Source organism: Cimex lectularius, unplaced genomic scaffold, assembly GCF_000648675.2.
Source record: "Cimex lectularius strain Harlan isolate CLEC.00 unplaced genomic scaffold, Clec_2.1 scaffold29, whole genome shotgun sequence".
NCBI lineage: Eukaryota > Metazoa > Arthropoda > Insecta > Hemiptera > Cimicidae > Cimex > Cimex lectularius.
Window position 1 is genome coordinate 551411 of NW_019392675.1, and position 21372 is coordinate 572782.

At 34.2% G+C, this 21372-nt stretch overlaps 2 protein-coding genes across 3 annotated transcripts; both read left to right on the forward strand.

Moving 5' to 3' along the window:
* Positions 1-1326: 1326 nt before the first annotated feature.
* Positions 1327-21209, forward strand: LOC106661690 (pupal cuticle protein C1B-like). 2 transcript variants are annotated; one of them, XM_014385239.2, is made up of 4 exons: positions 1327-1432; positions 1585-1666; positions 1715-2171; positions 21176-21209. In XM_014385239.2, the coding sequence occupies exons 1-4, from the start codon at positions 1424-1426 to the stop codon at positions 21177-21179; spliced, it is 552 nt and encodes a 183-aa protein (XP_014240725.1). In that variant the 5' UTR covers positions 1327-1423; the 3' UTR covers positions 21180-21209. The 2 variants fall into 2 exon arrangements, with proteins under 2 accessions (XP_014240725.1, XP_024081233.1); XM_024225465.1 differs by lacking the exon at positions 21176-21209 and having other exon boundaries at positions 1585-2175.
* Positions 20412-21197, forward strand: LOC106661691 (cuticle protein 67-like). Its single transcript, XM_014385240.2, has 2 exons — positions 20412-20456; positions 20643-21197. Exons 1-2 carry the CDS (start codon positions 20448-20450, stop codon positions 21177-21179), a joined length of 546 nt encoding a protein of 181 aa, XP_014240726.1. The 5' UTR covers positions 20412-20447; the 3' UTR covers positions 21180-21197.
* Positions 21210-21372: the final 163 nt, after the last annotated feature.

Consider the following 21372-nt stretch of genomic DNA (forward strand, 5'->3'; position numbering starts at 1 on the left):
ACACGACTAAAACGTATAAATTTCTCTGGTTCCTTCTGACTCTGTTTCCCCAGAAGAAAATATCAAATATTACGTAAGTTCTATTAAACCAAAAAGCCAACGTCTGAAGGACAAAAACCAACAAGAAGGCCTGGCTAAAACCTAACCATGTATCTCTCAAACTTATATCATAATTTACATCACTTTACATGAAATAACCGACGTTAAGTCAAAAAATGCAATTTAAGTCCAATACAATTCAGCTGAGACGGTTAGATTTTCACCAGTTGGATTGGATCTGTGTAGGCTTAAATCCGCACATGTAAGTTCATATAGAAATACGTGCCGAGTTGGGCCTCTTGGCTTCTCATAGCCCACCGGCAATTCTAGCTTTTGCTATTTACAGTAAATTGCAGGCAGATTCGAGAATCACCAACCCCGAGTGTTGGCAGTCCGGAGGCAGAACTCAGGGGTTGGGCACCGGGGGAGATGCTCTAAACAGCTAGGTCAATTCTGCTCCAACTCATGCAGTTCCAAACCCAATCGTACTCACGTACATTCTTAAATACATTTCCTATTTACATACAATACATTCAATTAGGGTGATGGAGTACTCGATATTCCTCCATCACCCTTTACACACATTATTTAACTAGTCTAATTGAAGGTGGTACTTGATATTCCGCCATCGACCCTCTCACATCACACATTCACGCCAATAAATACAATCACTGTCAACACCTCCTTTACGTATACTTCACTGGTTGGTGTTTTAGTTGAACACGGTGGACAGGGTTGAACGAGTTTGCAACAGCAGAGATCATATCAACCCCTGGTTTTTGTTACAAGATGATTATTTTCAATCTCTTGACCTACCATTTTCTCTTTTTTGTCCAAAGGACGAAAAAATTTGCTTATAGGCTTTGCCTCTACTCCTTTTGCCGAATCCTCTTTTCGGTGTATTCATATCTGGGCTAGTTCATGGCTCACCCTAAAAATGTTAACTAGGGTTGTTCCATGTGGAAAATCTTACCCTCTGGCTATTTATAAGGGTTAAAAGTGCTAGCTAATTGCCTATTAGCTAGGCAGGATATGTTGGGAGACTGAGAGACTTCTTGAAAAAAAAAAGAAAAAAAAAATTGCGTTCCAATAATTCAGGTCCACTGAGATGTCGAACCGGGTCGTAATACTTATTCTTTCCTTAGAAACTACATAAAATAGAACTTTATTGATAATTATTTTATTGTATACTGGTAGAAAAATAGTTGTTGCTAACGAAAATAAGACCGAGTGTTTTGTGTGATAAGGTACTCAGCACAGTTTTGTGGATAAGGGTAGTCGAGACGTCCTTGCGAAGTGAAAGGACTCCCCTCTTCAAAGTATATAAAGAGATTTTAGGTCCAAGTAAGGCATACAGTCATCTGTAACTCACCAACCTACAACCATGTACAAGGTAGGACTTAATGTTTATGAAGATACAAAAACGAATTCGTAAAACTAAAATTATTTTTCATGTGAATACTTCATTTTCGCCGCCGCCTTTTATAGTATCTCATGAATTTTGTAGTTCATTAAATTTTATAACTTTTTGTTTGTTGAATGTAGTTCTTTGTCCTCGCCGCCGCCTTGGCTTGCGCCAACGCTGGATACCTCGGAGCCCCCGCCGCCGTCGGATACGCCGCCGCCCCTGTCGGATACGCCGCCGCCCCCGTCGCCACTTACGCTCATGCCGCCCCCGTCGCCTACGCCCCGGCCGCCGTCACCTCCCAGTCCTCCAACACCCTGAGGTCCTTCGGAAACTTGGGACAGGTCTCCACCTTCCACAAGACCGTCGACACCCCTTACTCCAGCGTTTCCAAATCTGACGTCCGTGTCTCCAACCCCGGATACGCCACCTACGCCGCCGCCCCGGTCGCTTACGCCGCCCCCGCCGTAGCCACCTACGCTCACGCCGCCCCCGTCGTCACCAAGGCCTACGCCGCCCCTGCCGTCGCCACCTACGCCCACGCCGCTCCCGTCGTCACCAAGGCCTACGCCGCCCCTGCCGTCGCCACCTACGCCCACGCCGCCCCCGTCGTAGCCAAATCCTACGCCGCCCCCGTCGCCCACGCCGGTCTCCTCGGAGTCGCTTACTCCGCCGCCCCCACCGTCTCTCACCTCGCCTTCGACGGATTCGGAGCTCACTACGGATGGTAAATAACTGACTGTTCAATCTGGCTGTAAATATTTATTTATTCCTTTTATTTATTGACCAATTCGTTGGTTGTAGTAAATAAATTTCCTATCACAAATAATGTCTTTTTACTTATTATTTTCCACTACCATTAATCTTTAAAAATATGTGTCTAAATAATAACTTAATAACCGACCAGTGTCGAAAAGAGATTTATCGACCAACGTAGATATGACGATGTTTCAGGATCAGGGATGTGGTTCAAAATGAATAATGTTGTATCTTGCCAAGCTTTCGACTTTTACTAAACCTTCTTAAGGGGGTCTACAATTGAATAAATGTAAATTTTACATTCAGATCTCTAAATATATATATATATATACACACACACACACAATTTTGTATTCTTTCTTTTTGGACTTACAAATACTCAGTCAGAAGTGTAAACAAAGGAGGCACGTTGATGTACTTCAGTCATATTCTTATTCAATTGTACTAAATTTTCAAAGCATTTCAAAGCATTGGTGTAATCCAATTTATAGTTGGATTAATATTGTAGGAGATACGTGGAACTTTATGAATGAAAATTGTGAAATGGTGAAGTAAACAGCAAAGAGAAATATTTTTAATACAATTGAAAATTAGACTTCATAATGGAGACTTTTAGACCAATTTGACATGTAGGATAACTTCCTGAAGTATTGACCGTTCATAGGACCTATACAAGCCTAAAACATTAAAATTCAATATTTATTTAAAGCCAAAATGAGGTATTTTCAGTAATTGATCAGTAATCACTAGTAATAGTATTGGTCAGGTTGAATTAAGTTAGACTCATCCTATAAATAATCCAATTTAACTATTGATTTAATACATTAATTTACAGAATAAATACGATATATTCGCAGAAATTGAAAATTTCTAATTGATTATAATTACAATCAACAAAACGACGGATACAAAATTAATTGGTTAATTAATAAAATTAATAAATCTTGTGTGTCGTGTTGAGAGTGCCAGTGAGATGTTGATGTTTTATGTTTATATACGTTGGATTTTGAAGGGGTGGAGTAGGAAGTAGGGATGGAAAAACATTTTTATATGAGGAGTCGGCTTCTTTGAGGTGAAAGGAGTTGTGGTGTTTATAAATCCCTGGTCCTGAAGATGATCTCAATAAAGATCGAAACGTTGGCATGATAAAGATAATGTTTTTCTAAACCTACGTGACCGCATCTCACGATCTCCGAATAATAATTTTTAATTTTACGTTTATTACCAGTAATACGTTGTTATTTCGGCGAGATTTCCTAGTTCCAACGTTTCGATCTTTATTGAGATCATCTTCAGGCCCTGGGATTTATAAACATTGTTTAAATTTTACAAGTACATGTAGGATGTGAAAAAAAATTATACAATGCTAGAAATTTTAGATTAAAAAAATAAATAAAATGAATTTATACAATGCTAGAAATTTTAGAGTAAAAAAATAAATAAAATGAATTTATTCAATACTAGAAATTTTAGATTAAAAAAATAAATAAAATGAATTTATACAATGCTAGAAAATGTTCGATAAAAAAATTAATTTATACATACAATGCTAGAAAATGTTCGATAAAAAAATTAATTTATACGATGCTAGAAAATTTTAGATATAAACAATGAATTAATAAAATGCTAGAAAATTTTAGAAAATTCTAAAATTTTCTAGCATTGTATAATTTTTTTTAAATCTAAAATTTTCTAGCATTGTATAAATTAATTTTTTTATCAAACAATTTCTAGCCATGTAAAATTCATTTCATTTATTTATCTAAGCATTGTATAAATTCATTTTTTTAATCTAAATTTTTCTAGCATTGTATAGATTCATTTTTTTATCTAAAAATTTGTAGCATCGTATAAATTCATTTTTTTAATATAAATTTTCTAGCATTGTATAAATTCATTTTTCTTTAATCTAAAATTTTGTACCATTTTATTTATTTATTTTTAAATCTAAAATTTCTAGCATTGTATAAATTCAGTTTTTCACATTCTACATGTATTGGTAAAATGTAAACAATGTTTATAAATCCCAGGCCCTGAAGATGATCTCAATAAAGATCGAAACGTTGGCACGATAAAGAAAATGTTTTTCTAAACCTACGTTATCCGAGACCGCGTCTCACGATCCCCAAATCATCATCAACTAACGGTCACTAAACACCACACGTAGAATTTAAAATTGAAGTTAGAATAACAAAACCAAATATATTATTTTATTAGTAAATACCAAAAAGTTGCATGAACAATCAACGGAGTGTGAACAAGGAGTAAAGCAATTTTACTTTCTTCGAGATTAAGTTTCCTTCTAAAAAAAGAAAGAAATTACAAACGTTTTGATCGAGTTTACTAAAAGATAATTATTCGAAAACCCCACACCGAAAGAATGTACAATTCTTAGGTCTTAATTTCCCTAGAAAAAATCAAAGTGGTATCATCAGCATAACTAAAACCGATAAGCCAAGTTTTAACGAATTATTTACATAAATAAGAAACATAATTGGCCCTAATATTGTCCTTGTGGTACACCAGAAAAAATATTAGATAGAACTCTAACAGAAGAAGGAAATCTAGTATCCTGAGTTCTATTAAAAAGGTAAGAACTAAGAAATAGATTTTTACAATTATAAATACATCGTACATTCGTTTTACTGCCAGAAATATTATTATTAAAAAGTTAGCTGGGTTTCTGAAACAAATAAATCGTTCCCCAAAACAAGAAATCCAGATTCTGTATAACAGTACATACAAAATAAAAACTACATAAAAAAAAACTTTCTCAGACTGGGTCTTTATCGTTTAAGTAATACTCCTTCATAAGTTGTAATAATGCACAATTAAGCCCAACCCACGCGTTCCATTCAACTTTGACTTGCCTTACCTTAGGTGCGGCCAGGTTACAGGTGCCTTCGCAACCCATTCCTTCGTATACAGGCTAAGAAATTAAGAAAGTAAATAAACTATAACGAAACAGCATAAGTGAATGAAGAAATAATAATCAATAACCATTACAGACACACTTATAATATTTTACGTGAACACGAACAATCAGAACAAGTCCGAAGTAGATTTCTTTGCAAATAGATTAATCATTAATCTATGATGTCTATACCACCGTTTGAAATGAAAACACTGTAAAAATTATCAAGCTGTACATTTTTTTTCAAACAAGTTACATTTAAGTTCAATCATTTTCTTGCTACAGGTTTTCTGTTATCTTCGCCTGGTCGTGATATAAAGTAGAAAAGTCGAGTTTAAGCCGGTTCTCAAGGGCGGGACTTTGACCTCCCGTCGTAGCTTAGTTTAACCCGGAGTCCCGCAATCTCTCTAAACCGCAGACCTTTATGCAAATGACCCGAACCCAACGATTACCTGTTTAAAGGAAATCGTACGTTTCGACCTGCTAAGACATGTCATTTTGAGTTATCACCGGAGAACGAAATCCTGACCGGTTCTTCTGAATTGAAAGCCTGAGTCATCAGACGAAATATAGACTAATCGACAAAACCAATGTCAATTTGTACATACATTTTGTAAAAAAAAGTCTAGGCCTGAAGAACCGTCTATAGATCAGAACCTAAATAATTAGATTACTTGTTATTTCTGACTTACTTAATAAATTTCTTTTTACTTTTTTTAAAGTAATCAATATCACCGAACATACACAAAAATCTATTAGTACCCAGTTTTCGCTTCATACTCTACCCAAAAATCTGGAAGATTGAAACGAAAGTGGACACGAGGCCTTCTCATTGAGTGAAGGTTGAAGAAGGTGCCACTGGGTATTTACTTAATAAAATTTTGTAGTTGTAAATATCAAAATGTAATAAATTTAAAAAAAAGTAAATCAGGAAGCTTTTATAAGTCAAAGATTTTTAAGATTCTTTACATGTATAACCAATATTATAGCAGCATTTTCTTAAAACCCAAAGCAAATTTCTAGTCATGCAGCACTTAGTCAAAAAATGAAATAATTCTTTACGTCTATTACCCACAAATATATTCCAATAATTTATTTATTTATAGCTTATAAGGATAGGCTTCGGAGGTGGAATCACCGATTTTAATGGGACTTTGTCGGGCTTTAGGAACTGAGAAGAGTTTTTAAGTAATTTAAATATTATTTTAAAAACAAAATTTTCTCCCTTATTCGCCAGAGAACGGTAGTTCTGCAGGTTGTTTTATTTGGGGGAAGGGAGCATGATAGAAAAATCCAGGGCCGACAGTAAGAATCGAACCAACTACCGCGGGGTCACCGAGCCCCATTAAATGAGATTAGATAAATATAAAGTTACAAAATATAGTACAGTACAATAGGTCGGCAAAGACTATGGATTTGTTTTAAGCGCCATTTAAAGCCCCCAAATATGAATTTTTATTAAAAAATAAAAAAATAAAAAATAAATAAATAAAAAATTAAATTAAAAAACAGACATTTTTGAGCTAGATTCTTTTTCCCGATAATCATGTTTCAATTAAAAACTCATAAAAACCTCTGAATTTTTATCCCAAATGAAACGTTATTACAAGAGTTTTTTCGAGTGTCAATGGTGGATTCGAACCCGGGACCTTTACCTTACAATGATGAGCGCTTTGTAAAACGCCTACCGCTGCGGCCTTTTTGGAAAAACATTTTTTTAATCAAAATTTGTGCCCTCAATTTTTTTAATGATAAAAATAGTGAAACTTTGGAACGACTCCATTGAACCTCTTTACACTTTGCAAAGTTTATAAACCTATAACGTTCACGTTATGTAAAAAGATTTTTTCTGTAAATATGTGTGGGGATTAGTGACCGTTAGTCTATGATTATTCGGAAATCGTGAGATGCGGTCTGGTGTGACTTAGGTTTTAGAAAAACATTTTCTTTATCGTGCCAACGTTTCGATCTTTATTGAGATCATCTTCAGGGCCTGGGATTTATAAACATTGTTTAACTTTTACAATTACATGTAGGACGTGACAAAAAAAGGATTTATGCAATGCTAAAAAATTTTAGATTAAAAAAATGAATTTATAGAATGCCAGAAAATTGTAGATTGAATTTATACAATGCTGGAAAATTTTTAGATTAAAAAAAAAGAATTTATACAATGCAAAAAAGTATTTTTAAGTGTGGTGTTTAGTGACCGTTAGTCTATGATTATTCACGATTTCCGAATAATCATAGAGTAACGGTCACTAATCACTACACATAAAAAATACTTTTTTGCATTTTATAAATTCATTTTTGATTAATCTAAAATTTTCTAGCATTGTCTGAATTCTATTATTTTTTTTTAATCTAAAATTTTCTAGCATTGTATAAATTCTTTTTTTTTCAATCTAAAAATTTTCTAGCATTATATAAATTCAATTTTTGTTTAATCTAAAATTTTCTAGCATTGTATAAATTCATTTTTTTTCTATCTAAAATTTCTAGCATTGTATAAATTTTTTTTTCAGTCTAAAAATTTTCTAGCATTGTATGAATTCAATTTTTTTTAATCTAAAATTTTCTAGCATTGTATAAATTCATTTTTTTCTATCTAAAATTTTCTAACATTGTATAAATTCTTTTTTTTTCAATCTAAAAATTTTCTACCATTGTATAAATTCTTTTTTTTTAATCTAAAATTTTCTAGCATTGTATAAATTCATTTTTTTCTATCTAAAATTTTCTAGAATTGTATAAATTCTTTTTTTTCAATCTAAAAATTTTCTAGCATTGTATGAATTCAATTTTTTTTAAATCTAAAATTTTCTAGCATTGTATAAATTCATTTTTTTTCTATCTAAAATTTTCTAGCATTGTATAAATTCTTTTTTTTTCAATCTAAAAATTTTCTAGCATTGTATGAATTCAATTTTTTTTTATCTAAAATTTTCTAGCATTGTATAAATTCATTTTTTTCTATCTAAAATTCTAGCATTGTATGAATTCAATTTTTTTAATGTAAAAATTTTCTAGCATTGTATGAATTCAATTTTTTTTAATCTCAAATTTTCTGGCATTGTATAAATTCATTTTTTTAAATATAAAATTTTCTATCATTGAATAAATCTTTTTTTTTCTCACATCCTACATTGTAAAATTTAAACAATGTTTATACATCCCAGGCCCTGAAGATGATCTCAATAGAGATCGAAACGTTGGCACGAAAAAAGAAAATGTTTTTCTGAAACCTACGTCACAACAGACCGCATCTCACGATTTCCGAATAATCTGTAAATATATTAGAATCATAAAATGTAAATGTAAAATGTAAAAAATGTAAATGTAATCATAAATGTAAAATCAAATATATATCTAAAATTAATATTTATAAAAGAAATTCTCTGTACCTAGGGCTCTTATCACTAAAATTTCATTACACCCTCCTCTTGTTAGTCGTACTACAGTTGTACTGTTAAAATAATTGTTAAATATGAATAAACAAATCTAATACATAAATATTTAATTTTTCTCTGCATAAATGCAATGTCAATGTTAACACAACCACTTACATATTTGCCAATGTATTTGAATAAAAGGTTTACAAAACCGTCGTTTCGACACACTGTTTGAAAACTTGCGAGGTTGTCTTACATTGTGATTTTGATCCATTTGGGATGAAAAAAAGATTACGCAAAGCCTTCATTATCAAAGGCTCGATCCAAAAAAGGTACGAGCTGATAATATTAATTTCAATTCCGGTTGAGGTCAAACGCCGATTGATTTGTCTTGATGTTTCAATGCAAATTTTACATTTGGATTCGAAATGAGTGATCGAAGCGAAAAAAGTTTTAGCTAATTGATTTTCTAGTGCATTTTCCATTTTCATTTGATTTTCCAATATTTCGAATAGAAGTTTATTCCGTTTTCTAGGCTGTTAATTTAAATTTCTTTTTCGATGTGCTGGCTTGAAAACTGAATTATAAATATAAAGAACTCTTTGGGTCACGCATCAGCAGGTTGTGGCATTGCTTATTCATTGTAGGCCGAAAATGGAGCCAGGAGGGTGTAGGTATCTGGACTTTCATATTGGTCCTTACACACTGGCACTGCGTTTCGTAATTTGCCTTTAAATAGATTTCAGTACTTCTCTTGAAAAAAGGCGTCACTTTCCAAGTTGACATTTGGCCCGACGTTGTCACCGAGCGAACGTTGGAAAACCACCGATAGATTGCGAAACGGAGCCGATTTTCGGCTGTCGACAACAATTATCGAGTAGAATTACGATCCTAATCTTATTAGCGGTTCGTAATAAAAAGTTAAAAGTCATTAATATCGCTGTTACGTAACAAGGAAAGACACAGGGGCCTGAAAGGATAATGGATAGCAAGATTCGGTGAAAGTCCATTGTGAACTATTCTTAGCCGGTAACCTATTGAGTACTTTAATTACAAAACCTAGAATATCACATAGTCCGTATGTCCTTTAACTTCCTAATATATCAAACTTGTTCTACAAATGTTGCATCTTACATCATAAGTTTCATTTTATATTTCAATTTCATTCAGAGTTGTTTGCTTATTTTGCAATAGAAAATACTTGGATAATTATTTTATCCGTTTTGTAAGAAAAGTAATCCATTATATTTCGTGGTCCGATTGACCAAATAACTTCTTTCAATTAATTAATTTTTACGTAAGGTATTGGTTGAAATAAAAAAAGCTAGTCACAAGCGGAATTCGAGCCCACGACCATCGGATAAATACGACACTGCTCTACCACTTGAAAACTCCACCATTGAAAAATGGCAAAAAAGAGGGAAAAAAGGTGGGGTTGAAATGGGAAGTTAGTGTCCGAGTGGATCGAAGTCACGATAGCTCAAGCAGTAGAGCAGCGGCGTATTTAGCCAAAGGTGTGGGTTCGAATCCCGCTTGTGACACTAGCTTTTTTATTTCAACCAATACCTTACATAAAGATTAATTAATTGAAACTAATTATATATTTCAATACCTAAGATATCCATGACTAGCTGCGAAATATAACTTCGACTTAATGACCTAAAACAAAACCTTGTTGCTAAACACTGAAAGAATAGAAATTAAGCTTTCTAACGGTTGTAATATGGAATAAGGATAAAACCCCGAGGAGATGAATTTTTATGTGGAACACCGGAGGTCATCTGGAAAAAATTGCCCGCGAAGGAACGAGCCTAAAATTGTGTAGTTTTATTACTACAGAAAATGTGTACTTAAGGGCTTACTAAAAAAAAAGAAAAACGGGAAATATACATTTTTTATTGCTATAACAATTCCTATTTAACAGATTTAAATGGTGCTTAAAATGAATCCAAAATGTTTGTTGGCCTATTTTACCAGAATCATCAGTTGGTTTTTGTAACTTGTTATATATCCGATTGCCTTTGGTATGATTCCTGATTTTCCTACTTAAAAAGGCAAATCGGTCTTGGTTGAAATGAAAAAGCAAGTTTCACGAGCGGGATTCGAACCCACGACCTTTGGCTAAATACGCCAATGCTCTTACCACTTGAGCTATTCTTCGATCCACTCGGACACCAACTTCCCTTATCAACCTACCTTTCAAATTTTTCTCCTTTTTGCCATTTTTCAACTGTCGGGTAATCAGGATTCGATTCTCGGCGACAAATGAAATGGCCACGGAGTGCTTTAGTAAAGATATACTTTGTTTTACTCATTAAATCCGAGTGGATCGAAGTCACGATAGCCCAAGTGGTAGAGCAGCGGCGTATTTAGCCGAAGTCGTGGGTTCGAATCCTGCTTGTGACGCTAATTTTTTTATCTCAACCGATACCATACATAAAAATTAATTAATTGAAAGGTGGTCAATTGGACCACGAAATATAATGGATTTAATAGGTAAAACGAAGTATAACTTCACTAACAGCTCCCCGTAGCCACTTCATATGTCTCTAGAATCGAATCCTGATTACACGACATTTGAAAAATGGCAAAAAGGATGGAAAATTTAAAAAAAGGTGGGTTTGAGATGGGAAGTTAGTGTCCGAGTGGATCGAAGAATAGCTCAAGTGGTAGAGCAGCGCCATATTTAGCCAAAGGTCGCGGGTTCGAATCCCGCTTGTGACACTAGCTTTTTTTTATCTCACCTTACATAAAAATTAATTAATTGACAAAAAGTAATCTTCATTGTTTTTAGAAAATCGACAAATAAACGAAACACTCGGTCAAAAAAGTAGAGGATAGATACTTTTATTTACAATAATGTACATTTAAAACAAAAGAAAGAAAGAAATTATACAGCGCGTCTATATTTCCATATTTCTTGAAAACGAAGGGTTATAGAAAAAAATTGTAACCCCGCAATTTTCCCCAAAGATCTAAATTACGTTATCTAAGTAGTTTTTCAATGTCAAAAATTTTGAAATATTTTCTAAAAAAGGGGAGAAACAAGAAATCATACATCTGAAAAATAGCCATTCAGCAAACCAAGACATTTTTTTTCGATAATTTACACAACCGTTAACCTGAAGAGTTATACACACGTGAACGTATAAGTTTTCATAACAAATAAAAAGCGTACTTTCTTCAAAGTTTAAATCAAAAGATTCATAAGAAGACACCTTATAAATAAAATAATTAGGTTCTGGTAATTGAAAGATTTTCCGAACAAAAAACGACGAATTTTTTCGATTGTATCAAATTGAGACATACAGCGTTGACATTCAAAATTTCACTTTCAATAAAACAGTTTCTTATCATATAACTGGATATCAGGATTTATTTATAGAAAAATTTGCTGTGGAGGCTTTCAATGCCAGTTGTTTGGACTAAACGAAATCTGGACGAAACGAAAAGTAATTATTCACCACCTTGATTCCCACTCGTTCAAATGATCTGATGACCCAAATTTTAACGCTATGATCTTCGGTTTCTTCGATGACTGTTAATTTTCACTTGTCACAATATCTCTCAAATAGATTTATCTTAGAAGGCCTGCTATACTATGTGCCAAAATAACAATGCAAGATAAGGATAAATTTGAAGAATAAAGATTAAATCAACAAAAACTCCCCAAAAGTTTTGTTTTATATTTCTCATTCTGATTTGTTTACGGATTTATGTCATTATTTGAGGGTTATAGGTCAAAAACTCATGTAACGTTTCCTGTCGTTTGTTACTGGATTGTTTCAAAGTTATCACAAATTTTGTGTTTACTGGTAAAAAAAATCGGAGGCTATTAGAATTTTTTTTATCTTACCATAACTTTACATGCTTTTGGGGGTTCAGACAAAGAATATCAATTTGGTTTTTTATTAACAAAAATTATTTTAACCAACTTTGCTGAGATTCGGCCACTAATTATATATCTATTATATTTCCTGGTCCGATTGTCCAAATAACTTTTTTCAATTAATTAATCTTTATGTAAGGTATTGGTTAAAACAAAAAAGCTACTGTCACAAGCGGGATGCGAACCCACGACCTTCGGCTAAATACACCACTGCTCTACCACTGGAAAACTCCACCATTGAAAAAATGACAAAAAAGAGGGACAATTCGAAAGGTAGGTGGAGATGGGTGGCCGAGTGGATCGGGTCACGATAGCTTAAGTGGTAGAGCAGCGGCGTATTTAGCCAAAGGTCGTGAGTTCGAATCCCGCTCGTGACACTAGCTTTTTTATTTCAACCAATACCTTACATAAAGATTAATTAATTGAAACTAATTTTATATTTCAATACCTACGATATCCATTATGACTAGCTGCGAAATATAACTTTGATTTAATCAACTAAAACAAAACCTTGTTGCTAAAGACTGAAAAAATAGAAATTAAGCTTTCTAACGGTTGTAATAATATGGAATATGGATAAAACCCCGAGGAGTTTTGAATTTTTATGTGGAACACCGGAGGTCACCTGGAAAAAATTTCCCGCCGAGGAATGAACCTAAAATTGTATAGTTTTATTACTTAAATAAAATGCTTGAATTTTTTAACGGCTCTTAGAGCCCGTTGGCAAGAATGCTTGGCCATGTTTCTAATAATTTTCAACTAGTATCACCAAAAAAATATCATTCAAATCTGTTATCCCAGGACCTTAGCCTCCCCTTGTTAGTTCTATTGATTGAAAATATCCTTTTGACCTGAATTTTTTTTTTTTGCTTACAGTTTAATTGCTCGGCGTTTTTAATGATTTCCCTTGAACTTACAGTTAACCTCCGGTCTACGGCAGTTACATATCTTTTCATTTCAACTTATTTCTACGAGACGTTTACAAAGGTCGGCCAATACCATTAATTTTATTATAACCTGTCAAATGTTACAGGCCGTCCTTCCAGACGCAGAAAGTACTTTGTAGAAACAGTAAAATTCACGCGAACATTTTATCGATTTGTGAATAATTCAAATTTCATAGCTCGCCCTTGGCTGGAAGGAACTGGATCGAGGAATCAGGACACCCCGGACACTCCCTTATGACCCAGCCGGACACAATTTACCTCACGTGCTAAAAACGTTGTCTAAAAACCTGGAGAAACGGCAGAAATGTGATTTGCTGTTAGTAAAACAATTACAATAAACAACCAAGAATATTTCCATAGCAGTATGTTTAAGGAAAAAACTAATATAGTTTGCTAAAGTATATTAAAAATGCTACTTCCGAGGTGTTTTTTGTAATATTTTTTTTGTTCTTCCAGTTAGAGTTGAAGGAATTCCCCTTTAGCAATTAACTTTTCGTATGTTGTGTTCGATTCATAACGTTTTCCTTAAGTAATTATTAATTATTATTAATAAATATATAAGAATTTTTTGTTTATATTTCCTTTAGGTTTACAATCTCACACTATTGCACATTGCATCTATTGATTCATCAATAATCCAGTTAATCATTCTTCTACATAGAGCACCGGCGATTTAGCCGAAGGTCGTGGGTTCGAATCCCGCTCGTGACACTGACTTTTTTTATCTCAACCAAGACCTTACATAAAAATTAATTAATTGAAAGAAGTTATTTGGTCAATCGGACCACGAAATACAATGGATTACTTTTTTACAAAACGGATACAATAATTATCCAAGTAATAAATTAAAGTAATAAATAATAATTAATTGAAATCCAGTTCAATTGGATTGATAACAATTGACATGTTCCACAAGAGAATGTACGAATATCATGTAAAATTTAATTAAATTTTATATGACTATATCGAATGATTTTTGTACTTTGGTGTCCAAGGGGTGCACTTTTTATGTACTTGTCCTTTTTTTAATGGCGAGCTACAGAGAATGGAGCCATATCAGCTCCTACGTCCTTGTGACGGCCTTTATGTCGGGTGTATACTCGCTCCCTGTGTGGTACTCCTCGACCAAGTGAGACTCACTGAGCAACCGTACTCTACCGGTGGGACAACTGCGCGGGTTTTGCCTCAAAAGTCCGTGTGTCAATCGGGCATGGTACATAATTCTTTTCAGTGGAATGGTATCCAGGTTTCCATTGTTCAGCTGAAACACACAGCTTACCACATAGGTACCATAGCTTTCCTCAAATCCTAAAATAAAAATATGTTAACTTACTTTGCAAAAACATGAAAAAAGTCAATTCAAATTCTCACCTGTTGAAATAGAAATATTTTGTAATATTCATTATTTTGTGACCAAGCAACATAGCAAAATAAATTAGCAGAAAATATTTTTTTTTATTAAGAAACAAAATTGTGTCGCTTAAAGATATCATTTTTTGTGATATTCGACAAAAATCGGAGGTGAACAATTTGAGCAAAAAATTTTGATTTTCCCAATTTTTTTCAATGGTTTTAAGGCCTTCAAAAAATGACTATCAACATAGTTGAAAACCGGTTATATTTCGTGGTCCGATTGACCAAATAAATTCTTTCAATTAATAATAATCTTTTTATGTAAGGTCGTGGTTGAAATGAAGAGATTGAGATGTTGAGTTGGTGTTCGAGTGGATTGAACTCACGATAGCTCAAGTGGTAAGAGCATTGGCGTATTTAGCCGAAGGTTGTGGGTTCGAATCCCGCTCGTGAATTTGCTTTTTCATTTCAACCAAGACCGATTTGCCTTTTTAAGTAGGAAAATCAGGAACCATACCAAAGGAGATCGGATATATATCAAGTTACAAAAACCAAAAGACAATTCTGGTAAAATATGCCAAAACACATTTTGAATTCATTTTAAGCACCATTTAAAGCTCTTAAATACGAATTGTTATAACAATAAAAAATGTATATTTCCCGTTTTCCCTTTTTTTAGTAAGCCCTTAAGTACAAATTTTCTGTAGTAATAAAACTATATAATTTTAGGCTCATTCCTCCGCGGGCAATTTTTTTCAGATGACCTCCGGTGTTCCACATAAAAATTCAAAACTCCTCGTTTTATCCATATTATTACAACCGTTAGAAAGCTTAATTTCTATTTTTTCAGTCTTTAGCAACAAGGTTTTGTTTTAGGTCATTAAATCAAAGTTATATTTCGCAGCTAGTCATAATAGATATCGTAGGTATTGACATATATAATTAGTTTCAATTAATTAATCGTTATGTAAGGTATTGGATGGAATGAAAAAGCTAGTGTCACGAGCGGGATTCGAACCCACGACCTTCGGCTCAATACGCCGCTGCTCTAAGTATTTCACCTATCGTGACTTCGATCCAACCTCACCAACTCCCCATCTCAACCTTGTTGTTGTTTTAATTGCTGAATTGTTGAAAACCCAAAACCCCTCTGAATACAAATTTTTAGGAAAATCAAAAAATAACTTTTTTCTGAACTTTTTTGCCTTTAAAATGCCTCCGATATTCTTTTGCAAGAATAACAAAAATGGTGACAACGGCCCATCAAATCCATAGGAAATTGTAATTCCATTTAGAACTTTAGATCTTGCTCGTAATGACACAAACTTGGCCTTCGGAAAAAAAATCAGAGCGAACATATAAAATAAAACAATTGAGAAGTTTGTGTTGATTTCATCCTTTTTTGTCTGATGTATCATCGCATAAAAAGCAAAAGTTGTCGATATAGGCACAACAAGGAAAACGTGGATTTCCTACGGTCCCTCTTGGAAATTCCATAGAAGTTATGAATTTTTAAGTGAAACACCAGAGAAAAAAAAATTGCCCTTGGCAGATCCACCCTAAAAATTCCAATTTTTGTTTGCTACATAAATTATCTATATATGCTATATAAAGTATTTAGGGGCTTTAAATGATGCTCAAAACAATACTTTTCAAAATAGAATTTTTTTGCCCACGATTATTCAGAAATCGTGAGATGCGGTCTGGTGTGATATAGGTTTCAGAAAAACATTTTCTTTATCGTGCCAACGTTTCGATCTTTATTGAGATCATCTTCAGGTCATGGGATTTACAAACATTGTTTAAATTTAACAAATACATGTAGGATGTAGAAAAAATTGCTTTTTTGCAATACAAAATATATATTTTTTATATTCAATCAAAGTATTTCTACTCACTCAAAGTGTTTGTTTTCTGCGTAAGTGTGCCATTCTTGCGTGTCGTTTGAGTGAGTAGAAATACTTTGATTGAATACAAAAAATATATTTTTTGCACTGTATAAATTCATTTTTTCCACATATATTTGTTAAAATTTAAACAATTATAAATCACAGGCCCTGAAGATGTTTTACTGAAACTACAACACACCAGACCGCATCTCACGATTTCCGAATAATCATCGACTAATCACACACTTTTTTGCCTACTTTACTGATAATTTTTGTAAATTATTATGTATATAATCTCACTTAATAAGAGTAATATGTTCTAGGCCTAGGAAAAAAGAAAAATCGATGTTTTGTTAACCTTAAAATTCATGAACCAAAAAAACGAACACCATGTTTTAAAAAAATATTTAAATTATCTAAAATATTTGTTTTCTAGACTCTTAGGACCTTGGACACGTGCCTAATATTTTTGACCCTATTTTGATCCCACGTCCGTAGCCTCCCCTTGTAAAATAAAAACATCAGAAACTCAAAATAGTTCTCAAAATTTGCAATCGATTATCAAATAACATTCAAAAACAATCACAGATCCAGTCAGATCACAGTTGGACAAATAAATAAATAAAAAAATGAAAATATTATAAATATTGTTTTGTCGATCGTTCACATTTGAAGTGTTCCGTGTAACCTATCATGTTACTTTTAAATGGCATTCGAAAAAGCTCCGGCGTTACCAAGTGTATCTCAAACAGTAAATGTCGATCAGCTTCGGTTGCGAAACGGCCAAGTTGCCCAAATGATTTACGGGCTCGTTCGCCGATTCTATTACATCGAAAATAAATTAATTAAACCGCCCTTTCTTACGGGAAACGTTCACTTCGCTAAATTAATAAATTATTTTATATTGAATAAAGTGATAATAGTTTAATAAGGGAAAAACGCCTGGGGAATTTTGATAATTTGGTTTATTGATTTTTTAACTTGGAAAGTAGATTAGTTTTGTATATATATTTATTACTTGTCCCTCTTAAAACATTTAAATAATTAAAAACAAAAATTTCATGACGGAAATATCGTATAGTTTCAAATAATTTCCGACTTCTATTTGAAAAATAGCGTTTGCCTGAGAATAATTAAATTTAGCTCCATTTTAACAAATACAAAAGACAAATACATCAAACCAATAGTGTATTTCTGATGCAGCAGTATATCTACGGGGTTCAACAGTTTCGATCGTTTAGATAAAACATTACTGTTTTTAAATGCATTATGTTTGGTGGTCTATTGACCAAATTACTTCTTTTAATTAATTATTATTTTTATGTAAGGTCTTGGTTGAAATGAAAAAACTAGTGTCAAGAGCGGGATTCGAACCCACGAACTTCGGCTCAATACGCCGCTGCTCTTACCATTTGAGCTATCGTGACTTCGATGTTCAACCTGCAACCTTTCTAATCTTCCCTCTCTTTTGCCATTTTTCAAATGTCGTGTAATCAGGATTCGATTCTCAGCGACTTATGAAGTGACCACGGCGAGCTTTTAGTGAAGTTATACTTAGTTTTACTTATTAAATCCATTATGTTTATAGGTCTATTGACCAAATTACGTCTTTCAATTAATTATTCTTTTTATGTAAGGTCTTGGTCGAAGTGAAGACGTTGAGATGGTGAGTTGGTGTCCGAGTAGATTGAACTCACGATGGCTCAAGTGGCAAGAGTAGCGGCGTAGTGAGCCGAAGGTCGTGGGTTCGAATCCCGCTCGTGACACTAGCTTTTTCATTTCAACCAAGACCTTATATAAAAAGGATAATTACTGTTTTTATTATTCTGAACCGGCATTGGGTCAATTATTGGGTCCATCTTCACTCGCAGGTTTTCATTGATGTTCATTGGTCTTTCGTGAAGTCGATTATTTCCGTTGTCTTTTATTATTTGGGCATTGTTAGTTTTATAGTTTTTTTGCTGTATTAGTTTCGATGTTATTTTCTTTTAAATGTTTGCGTTTTTGATTATGTAGTCTTTTTAGTGAAAGTAGTAAATGAATGGCTGATATTGACAAAATAAGGCTATAAAAAATCTGGAAGTGAACATTTAGTTAGGACTTAGGTTTTGGCGTTTTTCTAATGAGCAATGCTGAAATCCCCCACACTTGGCCGACATAGATTACACTACGTTAAGGATAGAGACTTTGATCTAAGTCCTATTAAAAAAAAGCTAACCTGGCGGCTGAACGTACTGTAACCCCCGAAAGGCTTATTCAGCCCAACTAAGTCAACAAATGAGCATGCCAGCACATCCATCTCCGAGCCTCAACTTTATTTCTCTGTTACAGTACTGCGATAGTAGTGGCCCACTTCTTTCAATAGATGGGTTTGGTTGAGTAGCGCAATGCGAAAAAAAAGTCTTAGTTATTTTCCGATGTGGTATCATGAGTTCTCGGAGTACGAATTTTGTTCTTGTAGTGGTGTCTGGAACTTCTTGATGTTGTATTCCAGACTGGGCGAGAATAATTTAATATCGGACTTATGCAAGAATAATACAACACTAGTATGTTTATACTGCTCCATATTTTTTTTTTAATTGAAGATTGGAAACAACCTGCATAAATCACATATTGTTGGACTGTACTTTTTGTACAGGTTATGTTTATGGCAGGCCTTTATCGATGGTGAATCAATTTCATCGAGATTAGTTTACCTAATAAATTTATGTAGTCCCGAACGATCGGTCGGCTTTTAATAAAGTGGTATTATTGGTCAAACTTTGATATTATTAGTGTTGACGTTTAACTTACATTTGTTGTAATATATTGAAATTTGTTTAAGGTGGTAACAATTCCGAATGGCGATGATATAACTGCTGTAGAAAGGTTGAAAAGTACTGCTAAGAGGTATAGTCCATCAGTTAAGAAGTGTGTATCATCTTCATTAGGAAAAGAGGGTCGTTAAATTTGCACAATTTGAAGACGGGCCGTCATTCATTCCGGTATAGAATGGATCATGTATATCTTTCCTCTATCAATAGAAAATGGAACTGTAAATAGATGTTAATATTTGCTATTCAAATAGCAAATATTAACCGTGTGAATGATTAATAATTGTTTTAAAGATCTGATGAAGGGGATATATTCCTTGAAAATTAAGGAACTGTTTTTGCTTTCAAATTTGCCTTATCCATCAATTTTAATCATGTTTTTTTAGTTAATTCAACGTTAAAATATATTTTTTTAAACCTTTTTCTTCTTTTTAAATTTTTTTTAAGGTGCGGTATCTTCTCGTGGTGTTTTTAAAAACAGGCTATTTTATTTCATATTTTTCGTCGACGTTTCGGGCTATTTTCTTCTGGCAACATTGCCTGTTGGCCGAGGCGGAGGTACATAAACATAAATTTCAATTTTACTCTTTTAACGCTTTTAAGGTGAGGCAATTGGAAACTTCGTTCATGAAAAAAATACAATGGGAAATTTCAAAATATAGATAGTAAAATTAAAAATAAATAACGATTTATTGACCGAAGTAGACAAGAAAAAATGGAAATAGCATTGGCGACTAATAAAAAACCTAGGAATTGGACACCTGCCTTTTTTGTTTTTGTACGATATAATTAATTGACACGAAAACAAGGTCCTAAGTAGAACACCTTGGGCGACTATAATACAGTCATAGTTCCCTCCGAGGAGAGATATTTGGCAAATTGGGTTATTTGGGCGAGGTGTACGTAGGTCCTTGGCTATGGCAGTCTGGATACGCTGTTGCCCAACACTGTCTATCTGACTGGAGGGGCCGCGGTTGGTACGTATAAAAGGTGAGAAAGCTACTTGAACTTCATATCACTCGTGGTATTCAAACACAACACATCAAAATGTACAAGGTATGCTGGCTTAACAGCGACCATTCGTGATAAAACTTGAATGAATAATTTAATTCTCAGTTCTATTAACCAGTAAAAAAGAAAATCATAGTTACTCATGAATTTTTTAGTATATAAAGTTTTATAACTTTTTTGTTGTTGTTATATAACTTTGTATAAATTGTAAACAATGTTGAATGTTTTTAGTTCTTCGTCCTCGCCGCCGCCTTGGCTTGCGCCAACGCTGGATACCTCGGAGCCCCAGCCGCCGTCGGATACGCCGCCGCCCCCGTCGCCACTTACGCTCATGCCGCCCCCGTCGCCTACGCCCCGGCCGCCGTCACCTCCCAGTCCTCCAACACCCTGAGGTCCTTCGGAAACTTGGGACAGGTCTCCACCTTCCACAAGACCGTCGACACCCCTTACTCCAGCGTTTCCAAATCTGACGTCCGTGTCTCCAACCCCGGATACGCCACCTACGCCGCCGCCCCGGTCGCTTACGCCGCCCCCGCCGTAGCCACCTACGCTCACGCTGCCCCCGTCGTCACCAAGGCCTACGCCGCCCCTGCCGTCGCCACCTACGCCGCCCCTGCTGTCGCCACCTACGCCCACGCCGCCCCCGTCGTAGCTAAATCCTACGCCGCCCCCGTCGCTCACGCCGGTCTCCTTGGAGTCGCTTACTCCGCCGCCCCCACCGTCTCTCACCTCGCCTTCGACGGATTCGGAGCTCACTACGGATGGTAATTACCTTAATCCCATCGATTATCATCAAATCCGATCATCCACCATCCGATTCATTTATTTATTCCTGTATTTATTTTCCTAGTCCCAATAAAAATTTTCCGTAATTAAATATTGTTGTATTTATTTATTTTTTCCTTAAAAATAAATCCTTGCTTAAAGTGCTGATCTCGAAACGTTTTGATGCAATTATTCT